This window comes from Notamacropus eugenii, chromosome 2, assembly GCF_028372415.1.
Source record: "Notamacropus eugenii isolate mMacEug1 chromosome 2, mMacEug1.pri_v2, whole genome shotgun sequence".
Taxonomy (NCBI): Eukaryota; Metazoa; Chordata; class Mammalia; order Diprotodontia; family Macropodidae; genus Notamacropus; species Notamacropus eugenii.
The window spans coordinates 65793228-65807096 of record NC_092873.1 but is presented as its reverse complement, the minus strand read 5'-3'; the positions used below and the strand labels follow the sequence as shown (position 1 = coordinate 65807096).

Sequence of the window (13869 nt, the reverse complement as noted above, 5' to 3'; positions counted from 1 at the left end):
TTCTCCCCTGCATTCAGCCTCCTCTGATGCCTCATCGCAGTGGGCAGGTGACTTGGCAGAGACTGAGCTCTGGCCGGTCTAACCAAGCTTGAAGGGAAAGACTTAATGGGCCTGAAATGTATCAGGTCGCCATTCTCTATCCCATTTATAAAATGGGATTGATAAGTTTCACCTTTTGAAAAGAGGAAAGTGCTTTCATTATGAGCCCTAACTAGAGAAATGGGAGTGATACTGGCTTGTGCTGGAGTGCCACTGTTGTTTTTTTTTTTCCTAGAGGGAAACTTGTGCTTGGATACACGGAGGCAGAGCTGCGCATGCGTGGGACCGGCTATCAGTTTATCCATGCTGCTGACATGCTCTACTGTGCTGAGAACCACATCCGAAGTAAGAGTGGAAGCCCCCTTCCTGCCCCCTGCCCTGCATTGCCCCTTAACACTCTATGTAGCTAAAAGTAACATAATTATATTGGTTTGTCAGACTCTAAAAGGTGAACAATTTCTCATGGATTCAGAGATGGTCTGCCTCAGCCATCACAAGATTACTACTGTGCATGTGATTTGAGCCAACTGGTAGGCAGGCATTGGCATGGAGAGTGGCTCCTCATTTGTCTCGGGCATTACCTATACCTTTGGTAAATGTTGGGCCTGAACTCATTGGTGACTAAATCACTCTTTCCTAGAGGATATTAGTTACAATGCCCTTTGGGAGAATGTCGATGACAGTAGCACAGGATGGGCAGTCATGGATGGCCTGTGGTTTATAGTGTTATATCAGTGGAAGGAACTCACAAATGGTTAAATCACAAGTCTATTGAGGTACTGGAATATTAAGTTACAAAATTGCAGAGCCTCAGAGCTGAAAGGGACTTGGGGTGTCTCATCTATAGATGAAATGAATTCTTATTTTACCCTAACCCTAACTCTCACCCTGAACTACAACATTCCTGATGAGTGAGCATTCAGCCTCTTCTGGAAGGCCTTTATCTGGTGAGGGGCAACACACCTCTTCCTGACAGCCCCTTTCACACTGGGGGAGTTCCAAGTGTGGAGAAATTCTTCTTGATATTGAATCAAAATCTCTTCAGATTCCATCAATTACTGGGTCTGTTTGTCCAATCATCCATTTGCAGAACAGTCCTTTCCATCAGACAAGAGGCCAAGTAGGTTCTGCTGGACAAACATTTTGGTTTCCTTACATTAGTAGCTGTGGAACTTCTGGGGCAAGTGTGACCTGGTGTTCTGGGCTCTATTCTCTCCTTTCCTTCTCCAATCTCTCTTTCAGTGACCCATTCTTAGCTCAGGCCTCAATTGTCTTTTAACTTCCATAACTCCCAAGTTTGTATAACTTATATAACTCCCAAGTCTTCATCTCTCCAGTCGCGGACCACGCATGTCTCTTGAACATTTCATTGCTAATGTCCCAATGGCATCTTAAACCTACCATGTACAAAACCAAAATCACTGTCTCCCCCCCATTCAGACCCTCTCTCCTTCCAAACTTCCCCATTAGTATAGAGGGCCACACCATTTCCCTGCCCTCCAAGTCAATCTCACTCTTATTCTCCCTCACCCCACATATCTGGCCCATTGTTGATGTAAATCACTTCCACCTTTACAAGATCTCTTGTGCACACCCTTTAAATCCCTTCATGACCTGGTCCCTCCCTACTTTGCCCTTTGTGTGTCTCTGTACATCCTATGATCCAGCCATACCAACCTGTTTACTGTTCCTCACTCTATGATCCAGCCAGAGTAGCCCAGTCACTGTTCCACATTTGTGCCCATTTGCTTCTCCTCACTCCAAATGCTTTATCTCCCTCTCTGCTTTGGCAGGAGTCATTCCCTCTGAGTGGAATGTTCTCTCTCCTCCCCTCCATCTCCTAGAAGCCTGACGTCCTTGAAGGCTCAGCTCCATCTCACCTGCTGCAGAAAGTCTCCTTCAGGTCATCTCTTCTGTTTGAACTTTCTGTGAACCTTTCATTTACAAGCTGTCTCTCCCATTACACTGTGAGCTGGTCACAGGCAGGGCAGGTCTTTTGTCTTTCTTTGTATCCCCAGCATTTAGCCCAGTGCCTGGCACATACTGTTGTTTAGTCATTTTTAGTTGTGTCTGACTCTCTGTGACCCCATTTGGGGTTTTCTTGGCAAAGATGTTGGAGTGCTTTGCCATTTCCTTCTGCAGTTCATTTTACAGAGGAGGAAACCGAGGCAAACAGGGTGAAGTGACTTGCCCAGGGTCACACAGCTAGTTTGTGTCTGAGGCCAGATTTGAATTCAGGAAGCTGAGTCTTCCTGACTCCAGACCTGCTGCGCTGTCCACTACAGCACCACCTAACTGGTTTAGATAGGGCCAACAGGCATTATTATCCCATTTGGGAAACAGAAAGGTTAAGATTTGCAAAGAATCACACAGATAGATAGTCATCATCAGAGGCAGGGCTCAAACCTGGGTCTCCCCAGGTTACTGATTTCTGAATATGAGTTAAAATGCAGAATGAGACTCCGAATGGGAGTCTCCTGAGAGCAGAAGTCTGGGCTATTGCTAGCTGAAAGAAAGAGGAAAGCCTAGTGAGTCAAAGGAGTCACATAGTCTTTTCCATCTAAGCTCTTAGTCTCCATTTAAAAGCACATTGTGTGCTGCTGGGGGTGGGGTATGGGCCACACCAACTGTCTTCTTCCGTTGGAGGAACTTCTGGAGAGTAAAAAGCGGGGGCATCTACTAAGTCTCACAGAATGCTACTGTATAAAAATGAGTCATTAATTGGGCATACACTGATGGTGATTTATGAAGAAATTTCCTTAGAAAAGAAAGTAGAGATCAAATTGATTTGTCTCATCCATGAAACCAGCTGTCATGGAGACTGGAGACCCCTGAACCATCAAGGAGACCTAGAGATTTTCTATTTTAAAGGGCTCATGTATGCCATAAGCAGCCAAGGCTGGATTCGAATCCTCATCCTATGACTCCAAGTTAAACATTTATTTCGCTATTCCACAGTACCTTCTGTGCAGCATTCTGGGACTGGGATGAATTTGGGTGAGTTGAGTTGGGATCTCTTTCATCTATGGAGCCAAGATGTGATTGCTTATTCCCTTTTGTAGCTGCAGATATAGATAGACAAGCTGTCCTGAGCAATTCTGAACATCCTGCTGCTGCTCAGTAAATGAAAGAGAAGGAGGGAATTAGCAAATCCCCCAAATCTGATGCTGGGGTACATGGTCCATCCATACCCAGAAAATGCAATGAAGGAGTGAGCCTCTGGTTTGAAAACTACACGTTCAGATCCTCAGTGTTAAACCAGCTGTGGGCAAGTTAGAGAGTTGCTCTATCCCTGTGGGCCTTAGCTTCCTCATCTATAAAAGGAGAATAATACTTACTTACCCCCCTTAAGAAAGAGCTTGCCAATATGAGCTGAGCTGATGTGAGATGAGAAGCAGAAGAAGGAAGGGGCCCTGTTTGTTGGGAGAGGAGAAAATTTGGGGTTCAACATGAGTGCGGCTTCCAAGGGCTCTCACCTGGAAGGTGGGATAGTACACTGCTCAGTTCCCAAAGAGAGAGCCTGAAGCAGCCTATGGAAGTTGGAAAGAGATGAGGTTAAGTTTGGGATTTGACCAAGCAAACAAAGCCTTCCCAACATTGAGGCACTGGGTGAGACCACAGGGTCCCAAGGACAACAGTGAGAGAGTCCCTGCCCTCAGGGAGTGCACCTTCTACTAGTGAGGGTCCATGGTAACTCTTCCAGCCGTAAAGGGAAATTAGTATCATGGATTTTTCTCCAATTAAAAAAACAAAAAGAAAACAATTTAGAAGTGTTTATTATGAGCAATTCATTTCAAGTTAACACATATTTATTAAGCCATTATTCTGTCTGCTCTTAAGGAGCAGGCATGATGCGAAGAGAAAAATAAATCCCATGCATAGAGGCTTCAGTTAGGCAAGGAGAAGACAAAGTTCAGAATCAGAGGACCTGGGTTTGAATCTCGTCATTGTCACTTACTCCCTTGTGTGACTTTGGGCAAATCTCTTAACCTTTCTGGCCTCAGTTTTGTCATATGGAAAAGGAATAGGGTTGACTCTCTGATCCCTAAGGTTCTTTCTTGCTCTAGATGGGGGAACCTTAAATAAAATGGAGTAAATGAGATTATGGAGGGTTCCGGGGCAATGTGGTGGGCCTCTACTTGAAGTTAGGGTTACCTGGGTTCAAATTTTGATTGTGACACTAGTTGTACAATTATGATTCAATAACTTACCATCTCTAGGCCTGAGTTTGCTTATCTGAAAAAAGAGAATAATGATGCCTATGGTGCCTCTGTCACAGGGTGGTCATCAGAATCTAGTCAGATAGCATCTGGAAAATGTTTTGCAAACTTTAGGTTGCTAAAGACATGTCAGAGAGTCTTATTAATCTGAACCCATTCACATGTTTCCTAGTGATGAGAACTGGGGAAAGTGGCCTGACAGTATTTCGTCTTCTGACCAAAGAAAATCGTTGGCGATGGGTCCAGTCTAATGCCAGACTTGTCTACAGAAATGGCAAACCTGATTACATCATTGCTACTCAAAGGCCTCTTGTGTGAGTATCAAGCTTCCCTTGGAGGTGGCATTTCCTTTTCAGATGCCCAAGCTGCTAAGAGGTGAAGGTGAACCAGGATTGACCATCCATTAGTACATCAACACTGCCAAGTGCCAAGAGACAAAGCCATTTTCTTGATACAGACTTGAAGGTCTATTAGTAGAAGCTACAATTTTATTGTATTTTAAAATGTTAGTGTTTCCTTTCTTGCAGGGATGAAGAAGGAGGAGAGCACCTTCAGAAAAGGTCCCTACATCATCCTTTTACTTTTGCCACTGGGGAAGCACTTCTGTACCAAGCCACCTACCCACATCCTGGTTTTCCTGACCCTTTTCAAACTCAAGGAAAAATGCCTAGATTCAAAAAGTCTCCCAAAGGAGAGAGGAGCCAGCTAGAGCTCCCAGCTCCTAATTCGCTTTGTGATACCATGATACAACAGGATGAGGCTATCTATGTGTCCCATGCAACAATGACTCCAGAATCTGGCCGTGGCAGTGACATTTTCAGCCAGATTGAAGACCCCTTTGTGGCTCAGGGAGCAGGAGACATCCTGGGAAGCTCCTCAAAGATGATTTCCTCTGAGGATGAACCTAAGGAATTGGTTGATTTGAATCAAGGAGCTGTCCTTCTACCTACCCTGGATTCTCTCTCTCTTGATTATGAGGAGAATTGTTCCAATAATGAACTCTTGAGTGCTCTGGAAAACCTGGGGCTCAATGCTGAGGAGCTGGAGCTCCTGCTGCTAGATGAGTGCAAGGTGAAGGGAGGAGAGGATCCAGGCTGTAGTTCATCTCTTAATGATATGTTAACAAAAAGGGAAATCTTGTCCCATGTTCATGGTTCTTTTGTGAACAAAAATGAGAATGAGCAAGTTGGGGATCCCCAGGCTTCCTTGAAAACTCATTCTTTGTTGAGCCCAAGCCAAGAACCCGAAATCAACAATTCTCATGTGGCACATCAATGTTCACTTCATTTATCACAGGAACCACAACCCAACCAACTAGCCCAAATACTGTGCCTTCCAAACACAATGCAATACCATGGTGGAAGCCAGAAGCAGCTAAGTCACCTTTCTGGGGAGCCTGGTCCACCCCACCCTGTGACAAATGAGCGACAAATCACTTGTGAGCCATGGAGGCAGCTGTCAGTAATGTCTCAGGATCTCTCTACTCATTTCACACAATTACCTGCAGAGATCCAGCAACAGTGGACACCATCCAACAGTTCAGGCCTTCTAAGCCCATGCTTCTCTCATCGATCCTTAGAAAATCCTTGCCAGCCCAAACAGAGTCAGCAGCAGCTGGAGAGTCATTTGAGATCACAACATGAAGACTCCCAACCCCTATTTCAGCACCACCTGCTAAGCCAGCTGCATGTTCACCCTCAGCAGCTCCATGGCCATGAATTCTTAGAATCAGGGACACTCCTCCAACCTAACACTGACCAGAACTTCCTTATGACCAAAATCCAGAGCTGTGATTCATCCAGTCAACAAATTCTAGGTGGGAATTTATGGCCAAACCATGCCTCCAGACTTCAGTATCCAACTCAAAGAAAACTTCTGAGCCAGGGAGGGAGCAGTTCTGGACCACAGTTCTACTCAAGAAATGCTCAACAACATACCAGCAAGTCCCAGGCCCAGGTCAACTGGTATAGATTAGATAATATGGACACTGGCAAAAGTCATGGGACTGGAGCTGAGAAGGTACCTAGGCAAAGATTCGTGCCCCCTGGCACATGTCATACCATCCCTTTAAAACCTTCTGCATCTGTTTCTTCTGAGGCCATCTTTCCATTTCAGAATGTTACTTCTGACCATTTTATTAATGGAGATGGGTGTCAGGAGACACTGGTGAGTAGATCTGAGCATAGCAGTTTACCAAGGACACTACCCAGAAAGCAGAATTCTCATTGGCTATTTTCAATTTAGCTGTAAATATAGTGTGGCCATGAAACGTGATTGTACAGGTGTACTGATCTTTTCCAGTCATGTTTGTAGCTAATTATAAGTATATATATATATAATAATGTATCATCTTATGTATTATAACTACCTAGATCATGGAGAATGCCCCCAATGCTAGTGATACTCTAGAAAAGCTCATTTTGGAAGATGAGGGATCAGTTTTCAAGATATTTCAAACAGGGTGAGATTTGAAAGGATTAGGTCACATGGTTGGAGGAGGATAGTTCATTGAGGCTGGGAACTCCAAGTGAGAGAACTTACTTACCCAATGCAGATCAGCAACTTCTTTGCCAACTGTTATATTGAAAAGTTTTTTCTGAATGCATTTAGAGGTTAAGTGACTTCTTCAGGGTCATGCAAACACAGTGTGGCAAAAGTAGGACTTCAACTCAGGTCTTTCTGACTCCAGTGCCAGCCCAGAGAGCCATTATCACACTGTCTTTCATGCACTATGTTTTAGGAAGTTCAGTGATCATCTGGAAAGTGTCCACTGGAGGCACACACCATGGTGAAGTGCCTTGAGTTCATTCCGTAAGAGGATTCATTATGGAACTGATGGATGCCTAGCCTAAGGAAGAGATGACTTGTGGGAAATGTAATGAATGACCTCAAATACTTGAATAACCTTCATATGGAAGAGATATCAGATGTGTTCTATTTGAGAGCAGAAGGCAGAATCAAAAGCAATAGGTATGAGTTGTGATAAAAGATAAATTGAGGCTTGATACCAGGGTAAACTTTCTAATGATAAGAAGTGTCCCCAAGGGAACTTGTCTGCATTGAGAGCTAATGTGTCCTCCTTCACTGGAAGACTTCAGGAGAAGCTTGCTAGTCACCCCTTATTGGGGATGCTACAGAGCATTACTGACCTCTGAGCTTTCTTTCAGCTCTGAGATCATGGGATGGCTTTATCATGCAAAAGTGTTGGATCTCCCTGTGTGAATGACCATTTAATGTCAATCTGCAGAATTCTTAATAGCTCCCTTCAGAATTGTTATGTTTGTCCTATGTTCTTGAAGAGAACCATATCATCAAGATGGTGACATGACTTGCAGTTGACTTTGATTTGAGAGAGGAAGGACTGTGCAAGGTCACCAGCCTCACTTTCTTCTCCAGAGTCATCTGAGTCCAGTGGCCAGATATTCATCAGGAAGACTGGAGATGGCCCAGGATGCAATGTGGGACTCTGGTAATTTAAGGCTAAAATCTTATCAGATTCTCACTTTGAATGAGATCGATCCATTCAATGAATAGGTCTCTTTAAGAAGTTACTGCAGGGATGGCCCCTTTTAATAATAATAATAATAAAAAAAACCAAGGTCACATTGGCCTCAAGGCCGCAGCTTTTCCACCTCTGGGATATGCCACTTTGTCAGCAAATGTCCTCTCTCCATTCACGCAAATTAAATCCCTTCTAAAATTAGAAGATGGGTTTTGAGAGTTGCTCTAGCTGTAAAAATTATCTGGTGGACAAAAAAGTGACTAGCTTCTCCAGTCTTAGTGAGGGGTAGTCCTTGGAAAACAGACAAACTTATTGTACCTTATCTGTACTTACAGTCTTTCCAACTTTGAAAGTGAAACTTGCACTCTGCTTTCATAGCTTTCAGAATTATATCAATGTCAAAAAGTGTCAGAAATAGAGCGTTGAGAAAAAAAATTCCATCAAAAAATGTCCATGAGTTCTGTCATTCCTTAGCCTCATCTCAAGCTCCTTGAGCAGTAACCTTATTCCTTGTCCAATCAATCAACAAACATTTATTAAGAGTATACGAAGGGCAGCTAAGTGGTAAAGTGGATGAAGCACAAGGCCTGGAATCAGCAGGCCTCATCTTCATGAGTTCAAATCCAACCTCAGATACTCACCAGCTGTATAAGTGGGCCAGTCACTCAACCCTCTTTGCCTTTGAAAAAAATAAAAAAAGACTATACTAAATGCCAAGTGTTAAAGTGAAATATAGAATGAAACAATTCCCTACTCTGAAGTTTACATTCTATTAGAGAAGATAACATGGACACACACATAAGTAAATACAAGGTAGTTAGACACAGGGTAATGAGGTGAGGACAACAGCAGTTGTGGGATAGGGGATGATTGGAAGGGATCAGAAAAGGCTTGAAGCTTGTGCTTGAGCTATGCTTTGAAGGAGAAGAGGGATTCTATGAGGTTAAAGTATATTCCAAGCATGAAGGAGATGGGAAGAGGGTGGCAAGATATAAGTACTACAAAGGCAGAGAGAAATGGAGTGTAAGTAATTCAATAAGCATGTATTAAGCACCTATTATGTGTTAGCTAAGAGCTAGGGATACAAATAAAGGCAGAAGACAGTCTCAGCCCTCAAGAAAACTCGCAATCTAGTGGGTGAAGATAACATGCAAACAACTCCTTAAATAAGGTCTATATGGCTGGACCAAAGAATGCAGAAAGGAGACAAGTTAAAAGGAAGACAAGTTAGAGTCAGATTTTGAAGGGATTCAAATGTCAGAGACATATTTTATCCTAGAAACAACTGGGAGCCATTCTAGCCTCCTGAGCAAGGGACCTTGATCAGACCTGTACCTGAGTAGCACACGATCATTTTGACAGCTATGCATGGCAGATGGATTAGAGAAGGGACAACTTTGAGGCAGGGGGATCAACTAGAAGGATATTGTAGTTGTCCATGTGAGAAGTAATGAGGGTCTGTACTAGAGTGGTAGTCATGTAAGTTGAGACAAAGAGACTGATATGAGATGTTGAGATAGAATAGATTTGACAGTTGATTGGATCCATGAAGTGACAGAGAGTAAGGATTTGAGCATGACTGGGGTTCTGAACATGTTTAACTAGAAGAATGGTGGTATCCTCTATAGAGAAAAGGAAGTATGAAAAAGGAGAGAGTTTAGGGAAAAGACAATGAGTTAGAGAGGTATGTGTATAGTTGTGTGCACACATATATAGATATATAATTATGGATATGTTAAATTTGAGATGTCCCTAGGACATCCAGTTGGAGATGCCCAATAGACAGTTGGTGAAGTACTGGTTCTCAGGAGGGAGAGCAGGATTGGATATATAGGATGTTCCAAAAGTATTTTAGTATTCCTAAAACTAAGACTTCTTGAATACCTTGTCATAATCCTGTCATTAAGAAAGGTCCAAAGGGCTATTCTTGCCTCCAAAGCTGAATAGTTCCCTAGTGAACTTCTCTTCTGTGCAACATCAAAGTACAGGACCCAACAAATGAATCGTTATGTATAACTATATGATGTGACCTGCAAGTAGGCTTCTGGCCTTGACCAAAAGCCCTGCTGTGAAGAGAATACAACCTCCTGAGGCAGCCCATCCTACTTTGAAACTGTTCATATGTGGAGGAACTTTGAATTTCAAGCACAAATCCTCCCCCCTCTACCTCCTCCCCCCAAGCTTCTAATTCTTCCCTCTGATGCTAAGCAGAGATATGTTAAGTTCTCTACCTTTGGACAGTCCCTCAAGTACTTGAAGACTTTGCTCATCCTTCTCTTGACAAGTCTTCTCTTGTCCAGGCTCAACATGGCCATGACTTCTAACCAATCCTTGATGACATGAACTCCAGACTCTTCACCATGCTGGGCACTCTCCTATGGATGTTCTCTAGTTTATCCAAGTCTTCTGTACACTGATTCCCCCACAACAAGACACCACATTGCATGTGGCACTTGACCAGTGCAGAGGATGGATCCTGATTACTTTAATTATCACAGACCCTCTTACTGTAGCCTAAATACTCTTCTTGTCTGCCATGTCACATTGTTGATAACTTATGGAAGCTAGTGTCCTCCAGTCTAGAGAAATCAGTGTAATATTATGCACATGAGTACTCTGGGCTCTGGCAAGATATCTGGAAGGGAGAAGTTAGTCCACTCATTCACTCACCAATCACCTGTAGCTGTGACTGGCAAGTCCTTGTACTGGGTCTATACTGCATAACAATTCTGGGGCCAAGGGGAAATTTTACTCAAATAACTGCAGCCACTTTAGTAAGAAAATGGAACTGTGAAGCTGGAATGGAGCCAAGAGTCTTTGAGTTCGTACCTTTGCCCAGTTACCCTGGTAAGTCCTCATGGAGAATATTCCTGCATTGAATATTTTCATCTTTCAATTCCTGTCAGATCTGGGATTCTATCAAAGAGATTTTTTTCTCTTTAAAACAACAGATGCCAAACAGATACTAAACCATACAAACAGAAACCAAACAAAATCAGGAGATTATCTTAGAATTTCTATGTGTCCTTTCCTACCATACTTCATGTCTTGGACACAAATAAATAATTTCTTCATTTTCCTTTTTCCCAGGCAGAAAATATGTGTGGATTGACCAACAGACCCATGGAATCCTGGGGAGACTGCCTCCTGCCCAGTGGACAGCCCACTGCCACCACAGAGAGACACTCCTGCCCCAAAGTGTTTCCTCAGCCATCACCTTCCTCCAGTGGTGGCTTCCATTTTTGAGTCAAAGATTCAAATTGACAAAACATAAGCAATTAAAAGCCATGTGGTGGGATAAGCCAATATTTAAGTTAAGGTAAAACCAGAGGTATGCATTTCTCCTTCTGCTCATCTCTTCTCCCTCGATGCCTTCGCCATCAGCCATAGAGCTCTCATGGAATCATTTGAGAAATGTGTAGTCTAGGAAGTGAATATGGAGCCAGGTTTTCTGAAAAGATTCCATCTTCACTACAGTATTCTACACATTTCATCTTCCACCCACTGGAGTGGGGATGAATTGTGAATGAGACATATTCATAGACCAACCTACCTCTATTTTTGCTCTTCAACCCTGGCACTGGACTCATGGTTGCTTGGAGTTTCTTAAAAATCTTTACGTTTAAGAACACAGAACTCAAGGGTCCTTCTATTTAACATTTCCACATTCCTAGATAGAGAGCATAGGATTTAGAGCAAGAAAAGAAATTAGAGGGTGTCTAGGTCAACCTCACCACTTTATAGGTAGAGTAACTGAGGCTCAGAAAGGCCATATGCATCAATTTAGAGTCGTGATGACTTGCTAGATATCACACAATCAATGAGTAGCATACTTAGATTTAAAGTCAGAGCCTCTGACTCTGAATCCCATGTTCTTTCTACTGCTGGTTACATTTTTTGAAAAAGAGATAGGTACACACAAGTGAGAAAGCATCTGCGGCCAGCTGGCCTCAGAGATCTATGGACCTTAGAGATCCTACAACATGTTTAGATTCAGGTTATTGACTGCCTGTCTTACCAGTTGAGCTGATCTCTCCAGCTTAATAAGTGAATTTGTGTTTGTGGTACAAACTTCCAGGCTTTTAGCTAATGCAGCTTAAAGCACTGTTTGGCTGAAGAAGCATAATTACAGTCTGGAGGGAGAGGGTGGGAGCAAAAACTCTCACTCTGTAAAATGTTTCTGGATTGTACAAAATTAATCTTTCAGTCAAGTCCACATGATTGCAGTGGCTTTAAATGGAGGCAATCAGAGTTTCACTGTGTCCATGGGGTTTATGTAATAGCCCTATGCTACAGGTGAGGCACTGTTCTAATGAAATTCTTCCCACACTGATCTGAAATGAGCCCACTTAGATGGAGCTCGGGATGGACCTACCTTCTCCTGCACTCTGTGTTCTGCAGGGAAATTCCAGGGAGTTTTGGAAATGGGTCAGTTACAAATGTTAATTACTCACACTACTGTAGTCCATTACGGTTTGCAAAGCACTTTACACACTTTATTTTACATCCCTATGAGGTAGGTGCTAGTAGCCCTCTTTTATGTATGATGAAACTGAGATCCAGAAAGATAAAATAACTGTTTTGCCCAGTGTCCTAGGCAGAATTTAGATGTAGGATCTGAACCTATGTACTCCTGACTTTAAGCCCAGCTATTCCATATCATCTCTGTTCAGAATTTTGATAATAAGTATCTTTCAAACACCAAATTTGTTAAAGATGACATGAAATCCAATGCTTGATTAAGAATAATCAATAATTGTCCCCTCATCTCATTGTATTCTTGTTTTGCATTTTGAGATTGACATAGTTTGCAGGCAATGAAATATGAATATCAAATTTCATTAGGTACACTCCTGTAAAAAGAAAAGCAAAATCAACTGGGATTGGGTCATGTGGACTCTGTCATCTGCCAGGGGCTGTGAGGAAGAGGAATCTATTGGGAAAAGAAAGGAATGGAACTGGATAGAGCTTCTTTCCTTGATGTATCCCATTGGAAAGGCAGGTTAGTGTTATGGTACAATGTACCAAAAGGAAACTTAGTTCAAAAAATAAAACCTTTCCTATATCCTCATGTTACATGGACCACATGGTAGCCTTCAAAATGATGTAGTCCACTCCATTCCTAATATCATAATCCCCTTCACTGGTGCCAAAGTTGTAGTTTTTATGGCAGTGAATATTACTGCTGCTGATGGCACTGTGTGATCCACAATGGGCCCCTACTGGCTGGCTCACACCTCTGATACTCACCAAACAATTTCTCCAAATAAAAGTGGGCACTAAGGAGAAGGATATAAAGAGTTAGCCCTTTCTGTATGATGTTCTAATTGTGAAACCCAAAAAGAAAATGAGTTAGTGAGTTATAGTATGGCTACAACTAGGATAAAAGATGGAGACTTCTTGATTGACCTGTATATCATTGGCCTCAGATTCTGAGATAGGGTAGACTTTGTCTTCTGGCTGACCTTGCACAGGATCTGGGAAAAATGGAAAGCAAAACCCCACAGTTTTGATATCATTGTCCAGTGACATTCAAGTGGAGGCTTAGTCTACAGTGGAGTTGCTCATATTGATGGAGGGAAACTATTAGTTTCTGTCACCACAGACTGAAACTCTGTGATTTGTTCCCATGAGGTGGAATAAGGCTACATTTTTATTGTTCTTTTTTAATTGGAAAAAACACACTAAATAAATGTATCTCTTTAAAATGTCAAAATTGCCTCATGTGATATCAGAAAAATAGAAATAATACCCCATATTTCGGAAGTTAAAGCTGCTCTAGAGTAAAGACCTTAATGTGTGTGTGTGTGTGTGTGTGTGTGTGTGTGTGTGTGTGTTCAGAAGATACTGGGTGACATTTGAATATGATGTTCATCTTAGGTAAAAAGGAAGGAAATTTGTTTGGCTACTTTTTTTCTTTGCCTTTTAATTTTTGTTGGTGTTTTACAGTGCTACAATTAAACTCTATCTTCAGTTTTCCTACAATATAATTTTTTTAAAATTCCTTAAGATTGGGGCTCCACGTTAGTTTTCAAAAATATTGCTATATGATTACTCAAGACTTCGGAGCACTGTGACTTCAGGCATCAGTGTGTTACCTCTTCTGCA

General features: G+C 42.4%; 1 protein-coding gene across 2 annotated transcripts in view; it reads left to right on the top strand.

Annotated features, from left to right (window-relative positions):
* The window catches only part of LOC140525356 (aryl hydrocarbon receptor-like), a 74822-nt gene extending 61345 nt beyond the window's left edge, over nucleotides 1–13477 (top strand). For both annotated transcript variants that reach the window (XM_072640693.1, XM_072640694.1), the window contains 4 exons: nucleotides 275–384; nucleotides 4432–4573; nucleotides 4787–6425; nucleotides 10852–13477. In XM_072640693.1, the coding sequence (XP_072496794.1) occupies nucleotides 275–384; nucleotides 4432–4573; nucleotides 4787–6425; nucleotides 10852–11007 (2047 nt within the window). In that variant the 3' untranslated portion in view covers nucleotides 11008–13477. The remainder of the gene's footprint in view (nucleotides 1–274; nucleotides 385–4431; nucleotides 4574–4786; nucleotides 6426–10851) is intronic.
* Nucleotides 13478–13869: the final 392 nt, after the last annotated feature.